Below are 26,318 nucleotides of genomic sequence, written 5' to 3' on the forward strand. Positions count from 1 at the left end.
AGCCCCAACGTAGTTTTTAGCGTTTCCCCACCCCCCGGCTTCCCCCGTAGCTTCTCAGTCTCTCAGTCGCGATGTCCTTGCGTAATCGTTCCGAGTGACAGTAGCGTCCATACCCGCACGGAGCGAGCCTGCAGCTCCCACTTCCCGGAATTCAACTCCCGGCCTCTAAGAGAGGGCGCCCGAGCAAGGATCAGCAACCCACGGTCGTGGCCAGAGTCCGGCGGCCTCCGCGCGGCCAGCGTGCGCGCTCCCATTCCCGCGCGTGCGCGCACTCACCCTGGGCCCGCCTCAGCACCAATAGCTTTCCTTCTATACCCCACGACTCCACAACGTGGCCCCTCCCACCGCCCGCGCGCCTGCCGGAGGTGTTCGGCGTGCGCGCGCCCGTCCGCCCGCCGGCCCGCCTCGCGCCCAGTGGGGAAGGGGAGTGAGCAGAGGAGCTTACGTCGCGCGGGAGGCGGAGGCGACGGCGACCTCGGTGGTGGCGGCGGCGGAGGCGGCTACGACGGAGACGGTTGCGCTCGCTCTCTCGGCGTCATGGCGGCTGCCGGGAGCCGATAAGCGGCGGGAGCGGGAGCGCGCGCGTGGCCGCGGCGACGACGACGGCTCGTTACTTCTCGCTTTTGCTGCCTTCGCCGTTGGTGCTTCAATAATGAATTGATTGTTGGATCCGCTCCGCGGGGGATCGCGCGTTGGTGCCGCGGCCCGGGGCTTCCCCTTCCCCTCCGCGTCCTTCCCCTTCCCCCTCCTTCTCACGGACTCCTGCTTACCCCGAGACGCCCGCAGCCCGAGGACTCACTAGCGGCAGAGACCGCGGGCCCGGGCGCGGGGGAGGCCGCCGATCGAGTCGGCTCCCTCCGCCCCGCGAAGCCTGCACGCCCGCCGGTAAGAAAGGGGGCGGCGGGCGGGTCAGGATGTGGCGGGGAGGACGGGAGCCGGCCAGGCGGAGGGCGGGGGCGGCGCGGTTCCCGGGCGGCGGCCCAGAGGCCGAGCGCCGGGCGAAGGCCGGGGCGGCTCTGTGAGGGCCGGCAGTGGCTGACGGGCTCGGAGCACAGGGGGCGTGTGAGTGGCGAGCGCAGGCCGGCGCCAAAGAGCGCATCCTCGCGCCGGACGGTCGGGCAGCCGGGCAGTCGAGCCTGGGCCTCCTCGGCTTGGGGCTGGCCGGGCCGCGAGGGGAGAGCGGCGAGGGCAGAGCGGCGAGCACTTGCCGGGTGCTTTAGTCCCGCCGCGACCCGGACTCCCAGCACGTGGGGAGCGGCGGGGAGGGGGAGGGGGCGGCGGCCCGGGAGGGCGCGGGGCGGGTCTGCGGGAAGTTTGAGGCGGGAAGAGAGACCCCGGGACCGGCTTGAAGGCCGGGAGAGGGACAGGGTTGGGGGGGTGGTGGTGGTGGTGTGCATCTGGTTGGGAGGCTGATTGGAGCGAAGCTGCAAAGTACGGATGCGGGAGGAGGATGGTTTCCAGCCTCCTTTCAAGGACCGCGTTGAAAACTTAGCAGGAGCGGAGCAACTGTTAAAAGACGGGCGCAGAGAAGGAAGATTCAAAGAGGTTTAGCGTCTTAGGGGAAAGAGTCATTGTTAGGACGCGTGAAAGGCAGGACAGAGCTGCTTGCGCCTGGAGCTTCAGAACTTAAGGGTGTTTCTCACACCCTTAAGTCTCCGAAAGAGGACTTAGTCGGAGAAGGAAGATGAGGGGGAAAAGGAAGTTTCACTGTACGGAGAAAGCCATTTTGAGGGGCGAAAGGAGTGAAAAGGAAAGAACGAAAAGAGTTGTGAACTTTCTCGTTGAAGAGAGACTTTGGGTAAGCGGCAGTTTGTTCGAGTACCTAGGTTTTTAGGACACAATTGTTTAATAGTAAAGGTCTTTGACTAGTTGGAATTAATATTTAACGTTAAGAATAAATGTTGCGTGGAATAGTTACTTTTTGGATGACCGTTTCTTGCAGTCTACTGGACTGTAGTCTCTGGAGAAATAAAATTCCGATCAAGATGCAGAGTTTACTATAATTGGGTTGGCAACAGCGTATTTTCCCCCTCTTTTTTTTTGTGGAGTGGAAATAATCGTAGGAGTAAATTCTCTTTGCTGAGGTCGGCGGACAGCTCTGCTCTCAGGCGCCTGTCTCGGTACTTTCTGGCTGGGGAAGGATCTGACGTCTCCTTCCCCCGCTTCTTCCTCTCCCTCCCCTGCCAGAGATCTCCTTTGTTTATTCGTGGATGGCTTGTAGGTGACTCTCCAGTGTTGGACTGAAATCTTGAAAGGTGGAAATGCTGTGTCTTGGCTCATGATTTCTATCCCAAGCCCATTTCTTAATTAATCCTAGTGTATATTCTATTACCTTTTTTTTTTTTTTTTTTTAATGGAACCGCTGCAAGTCCAGACTGGATAACTACTATTTACATTTTATCTCTCCATTCTTGGTTTACTTGTGAAAGGAACACATTTGTTTTGACCTATACATTTTCCCCTGAAATTATATGATACACTTATATTCTGTTCTCATGTGAGCATTTTCAAAACTTTCCCCCACTTGGGTATATGAAGTTCTGGGTAATAGGAATTAGTGCTTGATTAAAGGTAATTCCCCCCCCCCTTCATTTGTTTGACCAAGTATCTAATAAGACTTCATTTTCTGTTCTTGGGATATGTATATGTTACATACTATCACTTTGTTTTAGTTATCTGTTTGGAATGTTTATATATGTGCATTGATACACAGTTGCAGTCAGTCTAAAAGTCTTATCACTCCACATGTATTTTAATTTTTTCTGTCAAAAATAAACAGTGGTACTAAATTCTAGTAAGTAGTCAGGAATGTATTTAATAGAAGCCTAAGTATTTTGAGTGAAAGACCCCTACTCCTCCCTTACCATTTCTAATTGTCCTAGGTAGATTTGTAGAAGTTCCAAATAGACTTACTCATCTTTTCCTCTATAGGTAATTTTCTTACTTTCTCAATATATTTTCTTTAGGTGAATCAAAAAGGGCCCAGGAAGCCTATGAATGTTGGAGAAAATTCATCTGTGAATTTTTGATGTTTAAGGAGTTCATATTTGTATTCATCTTTTAAACTGGGAAGATTTATATTTTATTTTAAAACTTCTTGGTATTTACAATGAATGGACACAGTGATGAAGAAAGTGTTAGAAACAGTAGTGGAGAATCAAGGTAAGCACTTTATTACAAGTATTTATTATGAAGAGAATGTAAAACTTGCATGACTCTTTAGTTTTCCTAGTAGGTGGCAGAGTTTCCAGATCAGATTCTTCCTCTGAGTTATCCAAACAGTAAAAAAAAAATTTCTGATACATGAAGTTTTGTTGATAATATAGGTTTTATTTTTTTTTTTTATTGGGATATACAAAGTTGAATTTAAATATGGAAAGTTTAGGTGACTTAAATCTCTTAGGAAGTTTATATTATTTGGTCAGTTACTGAAACTAGACCAAGTAAAAAGAGACCCTTTAATAGCTTTGACTATTGGTGCACTTTCCAAATAAAGGCAATAAGAAGTTCTTTACTCACCTTTTTTCTGGCATTTTGTCATCCATACATTTCCTGTACAGTATAGTAGCTACTAGCCACATGTGGCTATTTAAATTTGAACTATTTAAAATTACAGAATATTCAAGATGTAATCATTCAGTCATACTGGACGCATTTCAAATGCTGAAAGCCACATGTGATTAATGGCTACCATGATCTGTAGCACAGATAGAAAACATTTCTATCAGTGCAAAAGTTCTTTCAGCCAACGCCGATTGGGACGTTTGTTAGAATATTGCTGCAACCCTTTTTACCCCTCTGATTTTCTTTTTAAATTTCAGTTTTAATTATGTGTGAATGAGTTACTTGAGCCATGTCTTTGCAAAGAAGATATAGTTAATGGGAATAAGACGTATTAAGCTATTTTAATGTGTAAGAAACCTCTTCAAATACAAAGACTTTAAATTCTTCTGTAGCCCCCAGATTTTGAGTTACCTGCACATTGATGGAGTCCATGTAGTTATATACACTTATCAGTAGAGATCAGGTGTGAACATCAGAGTCAGACACCCTGATTACTTTTCCCAGTTCTACTTTTTATTAGTTGTTTAAATTGGGGCAGATGACTTTACCTCTGAGGTTTTGTCTTTTTCACTTATAGAATATGAATTACAGTATTACTTATCTTAAAGTTGAGAATAGTGAAGTGTTATGTGGAAGGGGCTTAAAGTAGTTCTGATATAATAAGCCCTCAGTATATATTTGCTTACTATGATTAGCATCATGTTTTAGGTACCATAGAATACTACATAACTGGAACTTTAATTATGGTGGTAGAGAAATGTGATGGACAAGAAACAGGAAAGTTTTGGTAGTTGGGAGGGTTGCAGAAATAATATTGGTAGAAGAGAAAGCAGTGTTACTAGTATTTGACTTGAAACTTGGTGTTTTCTGGTCATGCTAGGTGTACTTTAGTTTATTAGCTTTCACAGGTGGACTGTTTGTATAACAAAAACATCATAGAGAGAAAGGAGCAATAATGGAAAGCAGCATTGTTTAGTTGAACAGGTATTGGTCTAAACATTACAAAACCTGAGCTGACACTGCATTAACTAGTTCTCTGAACGATCTCAACTTTAAAAAAGAATTGAACTAAATGATTTTGAAGTTTCACCTCACTACTTAATTCACAAAGTATAATAAGGTTTTAGACAATAAGAGTTGAAGAATCAACAGAGTTGAGAGGCTAAATTGGAAGAGTTTTGAATCTCATGTTTGATTCAAATCTCTACAGGTAAATTGACTATAGTAAGTGATTGTACACATTCTTTTATTTGTTAGTGAACAATGAGATGGTTAATAGGTAGAAATTTCTAGAGGAAACAGGAACTAAACTACTCACAAACTACGAAATAAGACTCTTGAAAATAAATCCTCTAGTTGAGTATTCAGAGAGGTCATGTGCTGTTACATTCTGAGCCCTTATTTGTTCTAATAATGTTTTATGTATTTTGCTGCCATATCTAGAGGGGAGTAGTGAGATAGATTTGGTAGTATAAGTGAAAAAAGTTAAACCCTGTGAAATCAGATGTACTTAAAGGAATCTTTTGCAACGCATACTTATTTAAAATAACTGCAAATCATATTCCCTAATTATTCTCAGTTACTATTTCTAGTATACAGGTTTTACATGCTTCTGAGAAGTGTGGTTGTCAAGTTATCTTGTTCCTGCAACTGCCTTGGTGTTTATCAGGAGGGAGACCTGCTTCTCATCTGCTTTCATTTTCTTCCTTACTGCTGTTATGCTGTCCTTTTCCTTTGCTCCACTGTCATTGTTAACAACCCTCAACCACCATTCTCCCCAGCCACCTCCTGCCCGCAAAAAAACAGAACACTTCTAGTAACTATGAATATTACTATAGAGTGAAGAGAGGAGAAATATGCTCTGCTTTTAAAATTGAAACATATTATAAATAGTTTTTAAAGTAAAACTTGATTTTTATTGGGTAGAATTTTTAAATGGATTTTTGCTTTAGATTTTCTTTCTTCCTTTGTGGAAATTCCATTATGAAATGAAATAAAATTAAGCAGGGAGTCATTTGACATTTTTAGATGTTATAATTAGCTTTCTACTAAAAAATGGTTTTTGATTGTTTCCATGTGGAAAGCTGTCTATGACCACTGACTGAAAGAAGGAAGAATACACAGGAAGATGTCTCTTTAGCTATGCTATAACTGACAATTTTGAAACTTATTTACAAAGAAATGTGGGTCAGGATGCACCTGCACATCAGTTTAAACTCAGTGCAAAGTTTATTATATAACTGAAGTTAAGCTTTCTAAAGATGTTTTTGGAAGATTTCAAAGTACTGATTCTTGGCTATGTAGATTTGAGGAAAAAAAAAAACCAGACAAAAAAATCAAGTTTTCCAAATTCTGGTTAGACTTTTTATTTTAAAGTTCTCTTGAATGATTTTAATCCTGGAATAATTTGTGGATGAAGACCAGAAATACATAGTCACATTTTACTACTCAGAACAATTTCTCTCCTTGACTGCAGGTTAATTTTTAATAATCTAAAATTGTACATGTAAATATATAGTCACATTTTGCTACGCAGAACAAATTCTCTTCTAGCCTGCAGATTAATTTTTAATAATCTAAAATTGTACATGTAAATTTGATAATTTTTTGAATTACTTTAATTAGCATCTACATATGATGCTCTTGAAAAATTTTTACAGAGTAAGGGAGACTGTTAGTGATGTGCTACAATGGTCTTAACCATTGTTATGGTGAATCTGTGACTGGCAGTTGAGCTTTATTAACCTGATTCCTAGAATTCTTTTATTTCATTATAGCTTTTCATAGCATTAACAATGCTTGATTTAATATTTACATATGTTTTAAATATATATGTGTGTAAATTTTATATTTATTTTGAAGAACTCTGTCACACAAATTTCCTTGGCTTATAGAAAATATTTTTGTTAATGTTTTATAGTTCAAAAGTCTTTGGATCTGAACTTTTAAAGTGTTTCTTGTAAGCAAAGAGTAGGAAATATGATCAGTGGAAATGTTCTAAATGAAAATCTCCTTTTATAGAAATTCAGCTTCTTTAAAAGGCTTTGAGAAGCCCCCTAGTTTAAAGGACCTGTTAAGGGGCACCTGGGCAGCTCAGTGGGTTAAGCCTCTGCCCTCGGCTCAGGTCCTGATCTCCAGGTCCTGGGATGGAGCCCCACATCTGCATCGGGCTCTCTGCTCAGCAGGGAGCCTCCCCCCGCCAACCCCGCCAGCCTCTCTGCCTACTTGTGATCTCTCTCTCTGTCATAAATAAATAAAATCTTTAAAAAAAAAGAATTAAAAAAAAAAGGACCTTTTAAATTTAATAACACCAAGTCAAAGTTAATTTGAACATAGGCCATGTTTCTTTACCATGTATTTATTTGTTAGTGTCTTGTTGAAAACTACTATGGTGCACCATTTTTGATGTGTTGCATTTATGTACATTCATACCAGAAAGATTTGTTGTCATCAAAGTCAGTTTTTTCCACTAAGTAAACTTGAATGATTTTTAAAGCCTATATCAGTTAAATGGTATTTTCTGAGCTGACTTTGCAGTTATCTCAGAGTTTTAAAAAAAAGTTCATTCTTAAATTTCAAATGTTTCTGCTAAGAAATATTTTAAGAAAGGCAGGAAAACATGAAATCACAAAACCAGAATGGCTAGAAATCATTCAGTTAAGGAAACTGGTTTTTAAAATTTTCCCATGATGTAATTATTTGCAGGGAAGTATATCTCTTTTATACCATTTTCTATTAATCCCTGTTTTTCAGCTCTATGTAATTTCTTCATTTTTTCCTATTAGTTTTTTTCTTTCCTCAAATATTCTATACATGATCCTAGATGATCTGACATTAAGTACCATTTCTTAACATTTTGAAAATTGAATAAACTGTTAAGCAGGAACTTAATAGGTTACTCTCTCTCCAAGTACAGTTTACTGAATTAGAATTTTCATAGTATTGTCTAGGATTGTAATTAATCTAGGTTACTGTAAAGTTTTGAGACTTTCAACTGGTAAGGACAAGAGAATTGTGTATGATTTGAGGTTCAAATATATTCCTTTTATCTACATAGGCATGAGATAATGTGGAGGCAAATGTTAATGTGTAATTGTCCCTTTTTTATACTCCTAAGGTAGTTGCTTATTTAAGATCATGGTGATGGGTTACATTTGGTATGGTTCTGTTTTTAAAAATAAGAGTATTGGGGCGTCTGGGTGGCTTAGTGGGTTAAGCCTCTGCCTTCAGCTCAGGTCATGATCTCAGGGTCCGGACATTGAGCCCCGCGTCAGGCTCTCTGCTCAGTGGGGAGCCTGCTTCCCCCTCTCTCTCTGCCTGCTGCTCTTCCTACTTGTTACCTCTCTCTCTCTGTCAAATGAATAAATAAAATATTTTAAAAAATAAAATAAAAAAAAAACAAGAGTATTTCGTTGTAGGGAAGAGGTAAAGAATAAATAGAAAAACCTTTTATCTTTTTATCTTTTTTACAGAAAATTTAAAAAATGCGTAAATAGAAAAGTTTAAGTTCCAGTTATGGTCCTTGGACCAATAACATTGCATCAACTGTGAATTTGTTGGAAATGTACAACCTTGGGCCCCAACCCTGTCCCCCTGAATCAGAATCTTCATTTTAACAAGGTTTCCAAGTGATTTTTGTTCATGTTAAATTCCTGTGTGTGTGTGTGTGTGTATAGCTACACACACACACACACACACACACAGGGAACTGTTTGGAGTCATTCATCACCTAGCCACTTACTTTTGTTACTGATGTTGTTATTTTTTTCCCTGGGAACCCCCAAAGGATGGTGTCATGGCCCATGCCAGCAAGAGATTGAGTACATTTTGTTTCTTTTGAATCGATAATAATGTGGCATGCAATGATTATTGGACTCTTACTCTGACAGAACCAGGCATGGTACACGTAGTGTACAGATTATTACATGAATTTATCATCGTTCATCCTCATAAAACTCCTGTGATGTTTGCAGTATTATGATTCCTGCTCTCCAGAAGGGGAAACCAGATTTATAGCCATTTTTAAAAATCTTTTTTAAAAAACTACTAACTAAATTCCACACTTTACTTGGATTTCATTGGTTTTTCATTAATGCCATTTCTGTTCCAGGATTCAATCCAGGGTACCATGTTGCATTTAGTTGTCAACTCTCCACAGTATCCTCTGGTCTGTGAGAGTTTGTCTTTTGTTGATTTCCTTAAGTCTTAAAGTGCTGGCCAGGTATCCTATGGAATATCCCCCAGTTGGGATTTATCTGATGTTTTTATTAGGATAAACTGGGGTTATCAGTTTTTGGAAAGAGTATCACAGAGATGAAGTGCTCTTCTAGTCACATACATGGGAAGGGTAGTATCCACATGATATTAACCATCATCACATAGCCAACATAATATTTGCTGGGGTTCTCTATTTTAAGTTGATGCTTTTTTTTCCCTCACATTGTATGCTTTGGAAGCAAGTGACTATGTCTAGCTCTCTCTCAAATGGTTGGGGGGAAGGTTGGAATTAAGCTCCATCTCCTGCTGACAGAGAGTATCTATATACATTAAGTGGAATTCTTCTGTAAAGGAGTCTTTTCTCCTCTATTTACTCATTCATTTATAGAAGCCTGGACCTCCATATGTGAATTTTATGCTTTGGGTTATTATAATCCAATAAGTGGTTTATTTTGTTGCTCAAATTGTTCTAGCCTTGCCCATTGGGTGCTATCTTTCCAGTTTGCCTCCGTATCCTTTTTACATACTCCTCTATCTTTTTGCCCTAGAATCAGCCCTGGATTGAAGAGAGCCCTGGATCCTTTTATTGGAGAAAAGGGTATTAGAAACCAAGGCTTGGGTGCTAGGTATGCTTGTTGCTACCCAGGTATCACTGCTTCTAGGTCCTCTCAGTGGAAAAAGCAGATAAGCTAGATAGTATATGTATATATACTAAACCATGTATATCTACGTATCTCTAGTATATCTATGTATATCTGTGCATCTCTATCAGTATGCATATTAAGGTGGACATGAGTTTGTATTGATGTCTAATTCTGTACTACAGGATTCATCCTAACCTTCCTTTCTTGCTTCTTTCTTTCTTTCTTTATTAAGATTTTATTTATTTATTTGACAGACAGAGATCACAAGTAGGCAGAGAGGCAGGCAGAGAGAGACAAAGAGAGGGAAGCAGGCTCCCTGCTGAGCAGAGAGCCCGATGCGGGACTCTATCCCAGGACCCTGAGATCATGGTCTGAGCCGAAGGCAGAGGTTTTAACCCACTGAGCCACCCAGGCGCCCCTCTTTCTTGCTCCTTTATAATAGCAGTCTCCTTCAGGGAGAAACTTGGCTCTTATCAACCACCATCCCATCATGCACTTCAAGGTCAGATGCAGGTAAAGCAATTTTAGAATTTTTAGGCTACAGTCCCAGAAGAAATAAATTTCTCAATTATAATACAGTATTTATGTACAGTATACAGTTTATATGATATTTAGCCTTACAGTTTCTAGTCAAAACACTGTTTTCTAAAGTTACTAATGTTAGTTTCTTCCTCCCACCCTCTTCAGTGTGGTTGTCATAAATTCGTAATAAAGTTAGATTCATTTGGCACAGTTTGCATTCCATTCTCTGTTCTTCGGTCACATGGGTTGATCTTTTAAAGTTGCATATATTACATTTACTCTCTGATGTGCAGTTTCATGTGTTTTTTAAAAATGCACAGAATCATTTATCCTCTACTCCATTACTGGGCAGAATTGTTCCTTCACCCTAAAAGTTCCCGACTTTGACGCAGATCTGCTGAATCAGAATTTTCATTTTGACAAGATTCCCAGGAGATGTATATGCATATTCAATTCATATGCATATAGGAGAAGCTATTCACCTGGGATCCTTCAGTATCATGCCATGTTAATGAAGAAAGATTTTTATGATTTAGAGGTGATAATACGGTAGCTAGGTTTTAACACACAATTAGGTATGTTCAGATTCTTGAAACCATATAGGTAACAAATGAGGTGGAAGAAAATGGAATTGAGCAAAGTGCTAGAGTAATGTAATGGGCTATATGGGAAGTTTTCATGGAACTCTTTTAATTTTTGTAACCTTAATGGTAAGAAATGATGTAGTGTGGAAAGAAGCAAGAACAAATAGTATATAGTCAGAAGTGGGATGGAGAGGAAAGTTTTTACAGAGTCATAGTCCCCCAATAAATAAGTGTAAGTTCCCTAATAATGTGTTGGACACGCTGGCTTTGCAGTTTTCCAGTCTGATGTTTATTCAGTGTTATGCTGAAGTTATTGAATGGTTTAGTCCTAAGCGAAGGAAGGAGAAAAAGAGAAGGATAGCTGAACAAATGTAACATGTGTTGAGAGAGTAATACCCATGTAAACGGGTTGTCAGAGCCACTGGTTTTAAAGAGGTACTCCAGGAATTTATTGTACCGGAATCAAGTTCTTACATATGAAGACTGAAAAAATTGCTGTTTATAGTTAAAGTATCTTATCTGTCGCTGTGATATGAGGTGACTGCTTAGTCAAAAGTCAGCTTTAAATGTTAAACTGCACTTCAGAGTACTTTGGTATGGATAGATTGAGATCTAAGCTATCATTGAGAATAAAGTACAAAGATGGTAAGCTCTGCCTAAACAGTACTGGCTTCTGGCATCTAGTGTCTACAGTACCTATCTCTCAGAGATGAGACATAAGGCACAAAAATAGTGAGAAGCTCTTTTCTAATGAAAACCATTCATGTTAGCTATTTCACATCTCTCATTTCTGCTTTCAGAAGTACAGTTCTCTGTCTTCATACACTTAATTTAGATGATTAAGCATCAACTTTGTGGTAGATTGCATGAGATGTTAAATTGGAGATTCTCCTGTGAAGTTTATAGTGAAGAAAGAAACCAGATTTAAATATTTGCAGTATCAAGTGGTTATAGTTCATACAAAGAGGTAATAGTGTGCTGCAGTTCAAAGGTGGGAGTCAGAGAAGTTTGATCATAAGGCAAATGGTTAGTTTATTATTTTTTAAGGATTTTATTTATTTGAGAGACTATGAGAGAGCGTGAGAGGGTAGAGGTCAGTGGGAGAAGCAGACTCACCATTGAGCAGGGAGCCCGATGTGGGACTTGATCCTGAAACTCCTGGACCATGACTTGAGCCGAAGGCAGTTGCTTAACCAACTGAGCCACCGTGTGCCCACAAGTGGTTAGTTTCTCTATCAAGCCCAGTGTTAGAATGAAGTTTGGTTTTTTCAAAGAGATGTGTAAACCTGTGGTGATCTTAGATTTTCTGCATGTTTAAAGTTCTGATAACATGACTTTTATGATGGTGAGGCATTTTGATAGGCTTAGGGAAAAAGCAGAGTAACTTTTATACCCAGGAAAATGTTGTTAGATGGCAGTAAATACTGTGCTGAAGAACTATTATGTGAAGGAATGGGGCCATAGGACAAGAGTGGAGTTAGTCTGAATATCCCAAAAGGAGACTATTCTTTTTGTGCTTGAAGTAGATTATAGTTCTATAGAATTATAGTTATATAGATTATATAATCATACTATAATTATTGCCATTCGATGCAACTACTACAGTATTCCCATTTCTAATTGAGTAAATCTTCCATTAATAAAAGGAGGAAGTTTGATCTGAAAGGAAATTTTATAAGAAAAGAATTACAGTTGTATATGAGTATGAAAAATATAAATAATTTCTTTATAACAGTTTTACCCTATATTTTATACCAAAGGATTGAACTTAGTAGCTTATCTCAGTCATATTATACTACATTGATGATTTCACTTTTTTTCTTAATTGAACAGCTTACTGTAAATGGAGGTAGTTGTTATGTGCAGCACACTCCTACGTATCTGCAGACTGATGAAATACCAAATTACAAATAACTTTGTTGGAAAGTAAAGCATATAGTCCTGAGAACTTAGTTGTTCTGCTGTAGTATTCATTGACATAAAAAAAACCATATACATAATTTCAAAAATCTTTTTTTTAAGATTTTTATTTATTTATTTTGAGAGAGAGAGAGACAGAGACAGAGAGAGAGCATGAGAGGGGAGGTCAGAGGGAGAAGCAGACTCCCCATGAAGCTGGGAACCCAATGTGGGACTTGATCCCAGGACTCTGGGACCATGACCTGAGCCAAAGGCAGTTGCTTAACCAACTGAGCCACCCAGGCGCCCCCAAAAATCTTTTTTAAAACAAAGCCTGCTTAGGATTCTCTCTCTACCTCTACCCTTCCCCCCATTTCTCTCTCTCCTTCTCTCCTTTTCTCTCCTCCCCATTTTAAAAAAAAAACAACAAAATTACAGAATTAGAGATGTGTATTGCTATTAAAACAAATTTTAATATTATAACAAATTTTGTATGTATTTTATGAAACTAACATTTAGCGACTTGCAAGTGTATATATAGTAGCCTTTATTTCTCATCTGATTCTCTGAATGTTTAGTAGAGAAATTTTGAGTTTACTGTCTAACTCATATTCAACATGACTAAACCCAGTCATTTTTAAAATTAGTCATGCTAAATGTGACCCTTTCTAGCATCTAATTCTAGCAGTTTTATTATCGTTTATTCAGTTGGAGGCTTTAAGGTGGTAGAAGCATACTGTACTTTGAGTTTATAGTAGCATTTTGACTTGGATTGGTAATGTAGAATGCTAAAAGGAACCGTTGGGTTCCTTAGCCATAGCAGCAGTATTAGTTGGTTTTCAGAACCATACAGATGGATAGATATATTCCAGGTTTTCTCAAACCTTTGGTATTTATTTAATGGCTTATAATAAAATCAAGTGGATACAGATTTTAAAATAAAGGTGGTATGGTCTCAGTTACCATCTAGCTGAACTCCTTCTCATTTTTTAAATGACTACTCTAGGGTAATACATTTTAAATAGTAGGTCATAGTATGTTAAAGGATTAGGATCCATTCTTACTGAAAGAGAATAGTGTAAATTAGAATAGAAAATACAGTGTACCTTTTTTAGAGTACTAGTTCATCAAACTTTTATGCCAATGTGTGCATGCACGTGCATGTGTATACTGCATCATGATAGGAAATGTACATATACGAGATAGTCCTAGAATTTTGAAAGCCATTGCCTTTGGCCACTAATACTTTTTTTTTGTTTGTTTTAAGTATTTCCTCAGTACATACAGATTTCCGTATTTTTTTTCTCTAGTCCTGTTGAAGTGAATAATGGTCTATAAAAACAACTATTGAAGTCTCTGACTTAATGAATTCCAGGATATAGTTAGAAGAAAGATACATGAGGCACCTGGATGGCTCACTTGGTTAAGCTTCTGCCTGCAGCTTAGGTCATGATCTCCGCGTCTCGGGATTGAGCCCTGCTTGGCTGGCTCCCTGCTTGTGCTCTTTTTTTCTCTGTCAAATAAATAAATAAAATCTTTTTTTAAAAAAGAGATACATGTATACAAATAATTATAATATTGTGAAGGCGTTACTAAAAACATATGAGCAAAATATTGTGAATTTGTGGGTTGGAACAGTGATGTGCCTGGAGAAACTGGAGAAGGTTACATAAAGAGTATGATAATTTTGAGTAATGTTAGAGCCGAAAGTTTTATCTCTTGCTTCAGAGAGAAATCATTCTCTAGAGTGAAAAGTAGGGGGAATACTACCTATACTGAGCTCTAAATCACTCCTTCCACAAAGCCTTGCCCCTAATTCCATTTCCCTCAACTCTAGTTCTTTAATGAGGAATCGGTCCATCTTAATATCTTTAATTCTCAAAAGTTTTACTTTTTCCCATGGTATTTTGTCTCTACTAGAAATTCTTACTCAGTATTTGTCGAAGAGATGAGCCAATGAATTCACATTATCTATGTACAGAACTACTTCTTTCAAAAAATGTTTATTACCTTAACATTATTATAGTATATCAGAGAACCAGTTAAGGTGTTCTCTATGCCAGAAATTTACACTATTCTCTTTCAGTAAGACCTGATCCTCAAAACACAGGGGCTCAAAATAGTTACTTCTTTTTCATTCTCAGTGAGCTTTACCCCTTGGGGTTTTTAAGGTACTGTGGCCCGTGGGACAGCTTTGCTATTCCTAATCTTAATACATGGCTTCCCTTGCTCTGTGAGCTGCCATTTTCAGCCAGCAGGAAGAAAATGGGGAGGGAGGGGTAGGGTTTAAGGCAAGTCACTTTGTTAAGGCTGTGATGTAAAAATCCTATATCACTTTTAGCCATATCCCTTTGGTTGGATGGAACTTGTTTACATGGCCACATCTAGCTGAAAGCTGGGCATATAGCAGTGAAAACTGCAGGACGGTTATGTACTACTAAAGGTTAGACAAAATGGATCTTGGGTGAGTGAGGTGGAGCAAGTAGACACGAGCAAGAGCCTATAAACATATGGCACAAATAGAAAGAAATGTTATTTCAAAATAAATCACTCCTGTCATACTAAGAAATCAGCAGCTTTCATTTTTCTTAATTTTCTTTCTTTATATGTATTCATCATTTGTACACTTTTGTTATAATAGTATTGGTATTTGGTTTTGTCACTTACTCTTCTCTGAGCCTCAGTTGTTTATTATATGAAAGTGAAAGGATTAAATTAGAACCCAGGATCTGGCATAGAGCACCAAATAGTAATTATGATGTTTCCTTTTTTTATTAAGCAATTTGTATTGAAAACTTTAGTATACCTGTATGTTTAACTCACAGGCATTTTAGATATCTACATTGACAGTTATGACATTCTGAAGAAAAGCTAAAGTAGTCCTTGGAGTAATAATTCTGATCTTGAATTCAGGAAAAAGAACTTTTTTTTTTCCTAATAGTCGTCAGTGTTGAGTTCCTATAATATGTCAGACTGTATGCTTTATATCTCTTTTAATCTTCACAGTAATCCTTAAGTATGTTTATTATTCCCATGTGGCAGAAACTTGAGGCTTGTCTAATGGGTGTACATATATAAATATAATAACAATGAGAAGAAGGAGCTAGAAAGCTAGGGAAAAAAAAGTTGAACTTCAGAGCACTCATCAGGTTAGCTCTGAATTTTCCCCATAAGTGTCTTTCAAAAATTCTTTCAGAATTCCCCCAAAGAAGTCCTTTTGAATGGTTTTGACTCTTAAACAGCAATCAGGGGCGGGAACAAGGCATGAAGTAAGAATTTAGTGCAGTATGTTTATTCCTTAAAATAGTTAATACTTTTCTTTGTTTATGTATTACTGTGTTTGTCAGGCATACAACTTTCTATTAATATTTCTGTGGAAAATCAGTTTACCTTTTTTTCAGTGTATCCTATAGCTTTCCTGCCCTACCTCCTTAGAGTCTACTCCATCTAAATACTATGACCAGTTTAAAAAATTTTGAAAATGATAAAGTGGAGAAATGGCATATACAAGGAGGAAAATCTTGATGTTTGATGTCCTAGGGACAAAAGAAGAAAATAAAAGAATACATTATTAATGGAATTAAAATGAGAAATCATTGATGTAAGCCTTTGATACAGGCAGTCTGACATATGTTTGAATACACAGCCTTTTGTTTTTTCCTTCCCTGCTATTGTTTTGAGAGTTTCTTTTTATTGCTCCTTGGTACTTCTACACCCATCCAATAACTCTTTCTTTATTTCTTCTCTCCCCCCGCCCCCAGTCCTATACCACTTTCTTGGCTTTTCAGTCTATTCCTGTTCCTTTATCAGGGCCAGTTTCTTCTTTTATCTGATGGTAAGGAAAGCAGCTGCTCATTGTTACCATTTTCTTAGAAGATCATTCACATTTTATTCTTTATTCCTTTATGTGCCATTGCAGACATAGTTTCCAATTTCTGTGATAAAAAAAGCAAAAAAATACTTGAACATTTTTTTTCTTGTAATATAGAAGAATCTTTGTTTATTCACTTGAGAATATGTTCTTCTCATCTACCCATTAGGCCTTGGTATTTTCTTTAAAGGATTGATTTGAGTGGAGAGTAAAGCACAGAACAAGGAGGTGGTGTTGCTATTCTGTCAAATGCAAGGCTGAGCTAACATAGATTCTCCTAAAGTAAAGTATATCCTACCCACAAACACATGAAAATCCTAAATAAAATTGGGGAAATGGGTGAAAAGTAAGTGCATTGCTGAACTTCAGAGAAAACCTTCATGTCCAGAACAAAAGGGACCTTAAAGTCAGCAGTCTTTAAAGAGCAGTAAGCTCTGAGCAAACATGGCAATACAGGGAAGATGTAAAAAAGATGTAAATATACATGGTCTCTGAATAGGAGTCTGAGGTTGGAGTTGAAATTAAGTATTTGATTAGGGAATTAAGTCTCTTTAAAGTTGGGACCCTGGAAGGCTTGCCTCCTCTGGAAAGAAGCTAGAAAAATTTCTTTGTGTACCTTCAAGGACACTTTTTCTTGTTGTTGCAAAGATAAATTGGAATATAGTTATGAAGATATTTTGAAATCTATGAAGTGCTATTAAATTTTGTCTAGAGTAAAATGAGGGAAAGGGCCATAAGGGCCAGGTAGATAACGTAAATGAAAGAAGATGTCTGGGTATAAGATACTTATTTGGGGGAGGTGACTAGTGAAGATCATATAAAGATTTGGTGACTATAGGCATCATTGTAAGGAACCAATGCTACTTGGATATAGACAACTGTGAGCATGTGGACAATGGACCTAGTTTTAGTGTTCTAGATATTCTGATTCTTCAAAATTATTTTCCCATTAACAATTTTAAGTTAGATAACTTAAGAAAGAAAAAACCCAAAAAGAAGAATAGAAGCAGAGAAACCAGGAGGAAAGAACAAGAAAATCATAAAAGATTTAGGCTTATGATGTTTTTGAATAAAAAGCAGAGAGGTAGTAGTATTAGCTGTTTATTGAGTCACATGTTTTTTGAGTCTGTCAAATAGAGTTCTAGAGAGTAGAGATAGATTTAAGTAGTAACACTCCTAAGATACAACTGGCTTATATTAAGCATTGTACTAAGTGCCAGACATCCTGCCTATGTATCTTATGTAATCAGTGGAGATCTAGAAAAACTTGATTGGAGAAGTGAAGGATAAATAGAGAAGGAGTACTAGTGAAGACTGCAGAAGAGTTGCAAAAATAGTACCAAGAAATTCTTTGTGTATCTTTTGCCCAGATTCATTACTTTTAATTTTTTTTAATATCTGAATACATGATACATAATGTAATACATATTTATTTTTCCTGAAATTTTTAAGAGCATGTTGCAAAAATCATGCCCCTTTAGGCACTGATACTTCAATATATATTTTCTAAGAACAAAGGTACCCCTTTACAGATACCATGTATAGTTAATAAATTCAGAAAAGTTTACATTGATATAATACTTTAATCTTTAGTCATTATTCCATTATGGTCAATCATCCTTATCATTTTTCAGTACAGGTCCAGTCTAAGATCACATAATGCATTTGGCTGTCACGTCTCTTTAATCTGTAACACTTCTCTTTGTTTTTCATGACATTAGCATTTTGAAGATGATAGGCTAGTTATTTTACAGAATGTATTTCTCAATTTGTGCTTGTCTTATGTTCACTTATGATTAGATCTAAGTTATGCATCGTCTACCATATGCATCCCTGGCTAGAATACCGTGTAAGTGATGATACATCTCTCTCAAAAGTATATCTAGAGGCTCATGTTTCTGCCTGTCCCTATTGATGTTAGTTTTGATCATCAGGACAAGGTGGTACCTGGTTTTTCAACTATTTTCAAATTTATCTGTTATATTAAAAAGCAGTTTCTGAGAAATTAACTACAAATATCTACTCATCAGACTCTTTCCTTGGATTTAGCTTGTATTGATGATTCTTGCCTAAACCTATTTTCTATAATGATTGCAAAACGGTAATTTTCTAACACTGCTCTCCTGGTCACATTAATCAGTTGTCATTCAGAGCCCTATCAGAACCCTCCCCTGTCTTTCTTCTTGTTTAACTACCTACCTACCTACTTATCATCAGAATGGACTCAAGGATTCCTGTTTTATTTACTGGGGAATAACTTTTTAATGATCTCTTTTGATATTCAGGTCAATTTGGCCAATGAAAGTTTCTTCAGGGTGGTTCCTGTGTCCTGTTTTGTTTTTTTCCTATTTTTTTAACATGTCCCCATTTTTTCTTTTCCTTCCTTTCCAAATATTTTGCTTTTTGGCATAGGAAGATAGTTTAGATTCATCTTTTATTTTCCTGTCCCAAGAATCTGCTATTTTTTTTTTCTTTTTTAAGATTTTATTTATTTCAGAGGGAGTAAGAGAGCATGAACATTGGGGAGGAGGAGAAGGAGAAGCATGCTCCCTACTAAGCAGGGAACCTGATGTGGAGCACCATCTTAGGACTCTGGGATCATTCCCTGAGCCAAAGACAGACACCTAACTGACTGAGCCACCCAGGCACCCCTAGAATCTGCCATTTCTGAAAGGTCTCTCAGTTCATATAAGTGTAGAATAGTACTTAGCTATCAGGATCTGGGTGCTATGTGATTACAAATTTAACACTTCAAAGTGGATGTTTTTATATTGGTTAATAAATAGCAAATCAGAGGATATACTGTCATAAATACAAAAAGATATGCAAAGGGCCATCTTTTTGTATCAATGTGATATCACAGGAATGGAAGCAAAGCATGTTCATCATTGAGGGTCAAGCTGGAACGGTGATGATTCTATGAAAGGGAGTATGTGCAGTTGTATGAAGGAAGGGGGAACATATCTACTGCTATGGAATGATCTCTAGAATACAATATATATGTATATAATATATCATTTATTTAATAGTGTTAATATGTTAATGATTACTTATAAAAGAGGGGATAGAAACATACATTTCTTTTCTTTTTTCTTTTTTTTTCAAAGATTCTATTCATTCATTTGACAGACAGAGATCACAAGTAGGCAGAGAAACAGGCAGAGAGAGAGGAGGAAGCAGGCGCCCGCTGAGCAGAGAGCCGGATGCGGGGCTCAATCCCAGGACCCCAGGATCATGACCTGAGCAGAAGGCAGAGGCTTTAACCCACTGAGCCACCCAGGCGCCCGGAAACATACCTTTCTTAAGCACAATTTGCTTACATTGAAAAAAGGGAAAATAAATTTAAAATTTTAAAAAAGAACCATAAGGGAGAAAGGACATAGTATAGAGGAGACAAGGATGGATAGTAGATTTTAACTAACTTCTGTAAACTCAAGTTGGACCCAAGTAGATAATAAAGCAAGATTAAATTGAGATGAATAAAAAAGTAGTCTCTAAAATGAAAAAAAAAAAAAAGCAAATGACTGTAGGTAAGCCAAATTGGTGGCTATATAGAAATAAACTATTTCAGGTGACTTTAAAACAATAATTTGATTCTAGGAGTGTGTATTCCTGAAGGACAAAAAGAATTGTAAAGAAATCTTGATATTTAGTAATCATGTTGTTAATAATATCGGTATTATTTTGGAACTATTATATATAATCTAAGATAGACAGTAATTTTTTTAATGTTATTTGGAACCAAAAAACTCAACCCAAGTGATATTATAAATATAAAACTAAAGAAATAAAAACCCTGCAAATTAATATTGGAAATGCTAGTATAAATTCTTAATGCATTGTCTCTTAAAGTATTTATTCTAGGACCTTCCATTAAAAACAAAACTTTTTAAAGATTTTGTTTGTTAGAGAGAGAGTGCACAGCAGGGAAAGCAACAGGCAGAGGGAGATGTGGGCTCCCTGCTGAGGGAGGAGCCCTTTGGGAGTCTGCATCCCAGGACCCTGGGATAAAGAACTGAGCTGAGGGCAGATGCTTTGCTGACTGAGCCACGCAGGAGCCCCTGAAAACAAAATTAAAAAGTGACCAATCACTAGTTATAGGCTCAGTTAGGACTCAGATTGAAATTTAAGTTCTAATCTAAACAGAAGCAGGGCTTTTGATGAAATACCTGAATTATATTCTGAAATATGCAAGATGAGCCTGGTTCTTCTTGTCAGACCAGAAGGTGAGGAAGCTATCAAAGAGTACTTGAGTTCTTGTCAAAAGGACTTCAGAACTAATAAACCCTTCAGAACAGGGTTTCCTGTTGGCTAAAGATGGGACAATTTGGACATCAACAATGATACAGTGGATTAAAATTCATCAGATAATTCAAATCCATGAGTTAATGAGACAGATAAATTATTGATTGACTTGGAAAGGATGCTAGCAATTTAACTTTAAAAACTGACAAGGAAGAGAAATGAAAATGGCTTTCATGTATGAACTGTACCTTAAGGTTAACAATTACCAAAGTTTCTCATTACAGAAGTATTCCACCTATTAATGAAATTATATAATGGGTAAATAAAGATAGATCACCATTTTACTGCCTCTAAATAAATAGGTGATAAAGCAATCATGACCAATGGCTGCTAAAAACATTAGATACAGAGCTTATAGGAAACTGTGTGATGAATAGATAAGGCTGAAAGTGCCATAGCTGAAACTTAACCTCACTCAAAAAGGACAGCCAAACTTAAGATTCTTCTGATAGAAGTCCGTAACAACTCAAAAATTATTCTTGCTAAGGAAAGCTGAATTTGAATCTGAGTCTCTTGATTTAAGAGTTTACAAGAACTATAAGGGCCAGGAAAATGTGTTAATAACACAGGGTTGAAGTTAGCAAAATCTGAAAAAGCAAGAAAAACTACCTAATTTCTTCCACAAAATAAATTGCTAGAGAAAACGAAGAGGGAACTGTCACATTAATGAAGGAAACTTAAAGAGTCAGAGAAAAAAAAACACCATATGATTTCACTGATATGTGGAATTTAAGAAAATGAATGAGCAAAGGAAAAAAGGCAAACCAAGAAACAGATTTTTAACCAGAGAAGAAACTGGTGGTTTCCAGAAGTGGGGTGGATGGGGGGAGGGATTAGTTAACTAGGCAAAGGGGTTTAGGGAGTGCACTTGTGGTGAGTACCTGGTGATGTTTGGAAGTATTGAATCACTATACTGTATACCTGAAACTAATATTATACTGTATAATAAGTAACTGGAATTTAAATAAAAACTTAAAAAAATGAAAGAAACTTAAAAAAATATGATTCAAGTACAATTTGTGAATCTCGCTTGGATTCCTGTTTAGTCAGTTGAAGAAACAAAATTGTGACTAAAGAGGTAAACTGAACTAGATATTTAATATTATTTAATGTTTAATTTCATATTGAAATTCAGATGTAAGTGGTATTTTAAAGATATGGTACTGGTATTGTGGATATTTAAAAATAGTGTTAAACTTTTTATTTGTATTACCTAAATATTTATGGATTCAAATTTTAAAATGCCCGAGATTGTATGTGTTTGGGAAGCTGGATTATTTGAAACAAGATTGGTATATTGATAATTGTGAAGCTGGTTTTTAGATATATGGTAGTTCATTACATTGCTCTCTTGTTTGTGTTGAAGTTGAATATAAAAACAAGCCTGCAAAGAGACTTTAATTTGAATTGCTATTTTATTATTTAAATGTTGTATTCCTATTTAATTTACCCTCTGAAAGCAATTTATCAGAGTGCCCATAAATTTATGGTGGGTTTTGTTTTGTAAATTGACAAAGGTGGGTAATACAGTATTTCTTTTAATCCACCACTTAATTGTAATGTGGTAGCGGGATTTAATATAATAAGGATAACGCTTAAGTAAACTCTTATGTGACTTATGTTGTATAGATTATTGATATTGGTTGTTACCTAAATAAATAGAACATTAGTTGGAGCTCAGCAATATTTCTTGTAGACCAAATATATTTGTGAATTATACAAGCATTTGAACCCATATATTATCTTTGATCTGTTTGTTTATATGTACATCCAACCACCCATCAAAGATACTGAGCTCTTCATTTGGTGTTCAGTATACAAAGGACAACAAGTAAAAATTCCAACTCTCTTGAAACATAGTAGAATATGAAAGATAGGATACCAAAAATACTACAGCGTTCATTACAAAGTGTATGCACAGCCAAGATTGTGGTATGTACATAACGTTTTGGAAGTGTTGAGGAAGATACCTAATTTAAGGTTGAATTGAGAATAATGGAGTCAGGAAAAATGTTGGATAAATGCCTCTGAGATGAAGCTGAAGTAGGAATTCTATAGTGAGGAAAAAAAAAAGAGACGTGAGCAAAAGCAGGAAGTGGGAAGAGAAACTGGCTCTCAGAATTACAAGTAGTTTGCCATTGCTAGAACTAAGGATTTAAGTGGGAAACTGGCTGGAAATAGGTTGGCAAAGACAAATTCCTGAAAGCCCTCATAGGTGTTTGCATTTTGTTATAGAAACACTGGCCACGCCCAGATTTTTATTCTGGAAAGAGCATTTACAGGAGTGGGCTGAAACAATTACTTTAATAGGGAGGAGTTTTTCAACAATTTTAGCTCAAAATTTTTTGTCTGAATATAGTTTTTTTTTTCTGAACCTCTGTTTTTCCTAAAGTTTTTAGGATTTTCTTTTTTAAAAAGTTATGTAAAACATTTACATGTTTTCAGTCTGATGACTCCCATTTCAAACCTTGTCCTGCTATTCTTCCTCTGTCCCTCCCTCTGTAGATAACCATTTTTTTTGTTTTTTAAGATTTTATTTTTTGGTTGAGGGAGAGTACAAACAGGGGGAGCAGCAGAGGGAGAGAGAGAAGCAGGCTTCCCACCAAGCAGGGAGCCAGATGTGGGGCTCGATCCCAGGACCCCATGGTCATGATCTGAGCCGAAGGCAGTTGCTCAGCCAACTGAGCCACCCAGGCACCCCTGTAGATAACCATTTTTAACTTTAATTGTTGTCATATACTGCCATTATTGCTATTTTAAAAATATGAGCAAATAACGTGTATTTTTCCCTTATACAAAGGAAGCATACTATAAACATTGTTTTATATCTTGCTTTTTTGTTTGTGTTTTACTTAACTGTATTCTAGAGATTGTTCTGTGGCAGTATAAACTATTTCTTACTTAATCTTTGTATATTCTTAATCCTACTAAGAACAACTAGATAAAATAAGTACTTGATATTTCTAATACATAAGGTAAAATACATTCTATAATAGGTTTTTGCCATTAGAGTAACCTGGATTCAGGCTGTTTGCTTTTATCTTCAGTCAGAACTACTATAACCTAAAGAATATGAAGGGAAAGATTCCTCCTTTCACTTAGAATTTTGATTTTTTTTTATTTTTTAAAGATTTTATTTATTTATTTATTTGACAGACAGAGATCACAAGTAGGCAGAGAGGCAGGCAGAGAGAGGGGAAGGGAAGCAGGCTCCCTGCTGAGCAGAGAGCCCTATGCGGGGCTTGATCTCAGGACCCTGGGATCATGACCTGAGCTGAAGGTAGAGGCTTTAACCCACTGAGCCACCCACGCACCCCTAGAATTTTGATTTATTAACAAAGAATTTTGACTAGCCACTCATCCGAATGACTCATCAAGACATAATCAAGAATATAGCCCATGATAGCCCCCCAAATTCAGTCATTCCTGTCCACCTATATTTTGAGTCTCTGTTGGGCACCTTTACCTGTGTAAAGTTCTGTGGTTAAGTACTCTGGAAAAAAATAAAATGGTGTCTTCAAGAAGCTTACAAGCATTTCTCCTTTTCTATCAATCACACATTTTTTCTGTTTCCTAATTACTCTGTTTGACTTGCTTGTATATGTAGTGCTCCCTATACACCTAGATCACTTATCTTAAAATAGCACAGAACAACACTTACTGGTTGACATGACTGTCTCTCCATATGAAGTTAGAGATTTTTTGTTTTGTTTTTGAAGTTAGAGGTTTTTTAATGGTAAGGATTTTGTATGCTCTTGGTCTTGCCAGTGCTTAATACATGATATTGTCTCTGTAAAGTTTACTGAGTAAATGAAAGTGGGTTGAAGGAAAAATAAAATTGTGTGTCAGGAAAAGTATCTTAGTATTCGTGCTGAAATTTCTCAGAAGGGACACAAGTAAAATATGGTAAGTGGAGTTGGTTTGTCACAAGGCACTGTGCTGATTTTGGATCTCTGGACCATGTGACCAATGGTTTAAAATTTTGGCAAAAGTGATTGTGGGGTGCCTGCGTGGCTCATTTGATTATGCTTCTGACTCTTGATTTTGTCTCAGGTCATGATCTCAGGAGCAAGAGATTGAGCCCCCCTTTTCGGCTCTGCACTCAGTGGGGAGTCTGCTTAAAGATTCTCTTTCCTTTTTCCTCTGCTCCTCTTCTTACTTGCATCCATGCTCTCTTTCTCTCTTTAAAATAAATGAATAAATCTTTTTTTAAAAAAGTGGTCTTGATATCATAGACTTTAAAAGGCAGATTTTTTCTGTTTCTGTGAAAATTTTATTCTACTCAATTCTTAGACTTTGAGATATGCAAATGTTTGCATTTTAAGCATTTAATTTATATCTAACTTTTGGAATCAGAAATCTTCTTTCAAACTTTTATGTCTGTGTTTCCATGTGAAAACTAAACTCCTTGCTCTAGAAAAGGAGAAATTTTTATAAAGGAATTACTTTTAATACTGCAGTCTATTTCTTTAGAATAATACCTCCATCTGGTGGTATTTCTGAAAATTACAGCAGAGGATGATGAAGCTTGAGTTGAACTGTGTATACATAAACTACATTATCTGTTGTTTGTCATAAAGCTAGGTGAAATTAGGGGCGCCTGGGTGGCTTAGTCGTTAAGCGTCTGCCTTCAGCACAGGTCATGATTCCAGGGTCCTGCGATCGAGCCCTGGCATAGGTCTCTCTGCTCAGTGCGAAGCTTGCCTCTCCCTCTTCCACTCCCTCTACTTGTGTTCCCTCTCTTGCTAGGTCTCTCTCTGTCAAATAAATAAATACAATCTTAAAAAAAAAAAAAGCTAGGTGAAAGTACATTAAAAGGTGAATCAAACGTGTATATAAAGAATTTAATGCCCTGGTTTTCAACAATTCAGATGTAAACACTATGTGAACAAATGGCCTTGGGAATAATAGTAATTTACACAGTCACCTGTATAGTCCTGACCATTTCTAGACTACTTTGGACTGAAAATTAGTAATGGGAAAAAAGGTGGTTTCTCAATGAACTTAATTGCTTTCACATGTGATATACAGAGGTTAGGAAAGATTGTGAGAATTTACTATTTCAGATTTATTACTGTGGAATAAATGAGAGATTCAGTGATACTCCGAGAAGCAATTACTGATTTTTTTCTTTTAGTAAATTATATTCTATCATAGCTTAATTTCATTTTTTAATTTTAAAAAATTTTTTGAAAGATTTTATTTATTGGAGAGTGCGCGTTAGCATGAGTTGGGGGAGGAGCAGAGGGAGAAGGAGAAGCAGATTCCCCTCTGAGCAGGGAGCCGGATATGTTGACTCAATCCCTAGGACCTTGGGATCATGACCCGAGCTAAAGGCAGATGCTTAACTGACTGAGCCACCCAGACACCCTTTTTCATAGCTTAATTTTAATTAATTATTTTCCCCCAGAATGGTAGAGTACAGGTATAATTTAAAAACAAGTAGAAACTAGTTTTTTTTCTAACTACGACTGTGAAAATTTTCAGTACATTAATTGTTTTCTTCACACAATTTCTTCGTTAGAGTTCTTATGTTTAAATTGCCTTTTAAGGATAGGGACTATATGGCTTCAATTTCTTGTTTTCCCAAGTTTCTAGCTCAGGATTTTGTGTTTGATAGATTTTACTTAGTATCTTGGAGGAAGATTGTGATCTGATGGCTTATGTTTTTGTCAAAACTGTACTAAATCTACAAAGTAAGTCATTTATTAT

General features: G+C 37.2%; 1 protein-coding gene across 3 annotated transcripts in view; it reads left to right on the forward strand.

The window, feature by feature from the left end:
- Positions 1-508: 508 nt before the first annotated feature.
- CHD1 (chromodomain helicase DNA binding protein 1) overlaps positions 509-26,318 on the forward strand; it is a 73,390-nt gene continuing 47,580 nt past the window's right edge. For 2 of the 3 annotated variants that reach the window (XM_044264969.1, XM_044264985.1), the window contains exons 1-2: positions 509-885; positions 2,967-3,162. In XM_044264969.1, coding sequence (XP_044120904.1) covers positions 3,110-3,162 — 53 coding nt within the window. In that variant the 5' untranslated portion in view covers positions 509-885; positions 2,967-3,109. Of the gene's footprint in view, positions 886-1,381; positions 1,799-2,966; positions 3,163-26,318 lie in introns of those variants that run through there. The other variant, XM_044264977.1, reaches the window with a different exon arrangement.

This window comes from Neovison vison, chromosome 1, assembly GCF_020171115.1.
Source record: "Neovison vison isolate M4711 chromosome 1, ASM_NN_V1, whole genome shotgun sequence".
NCBI classification, from domain to species: Eukaryota; Metazoa; Chordata; class Mammalia; order Carnivora; family Mustelidae; genus Neogale; species Neogale vison.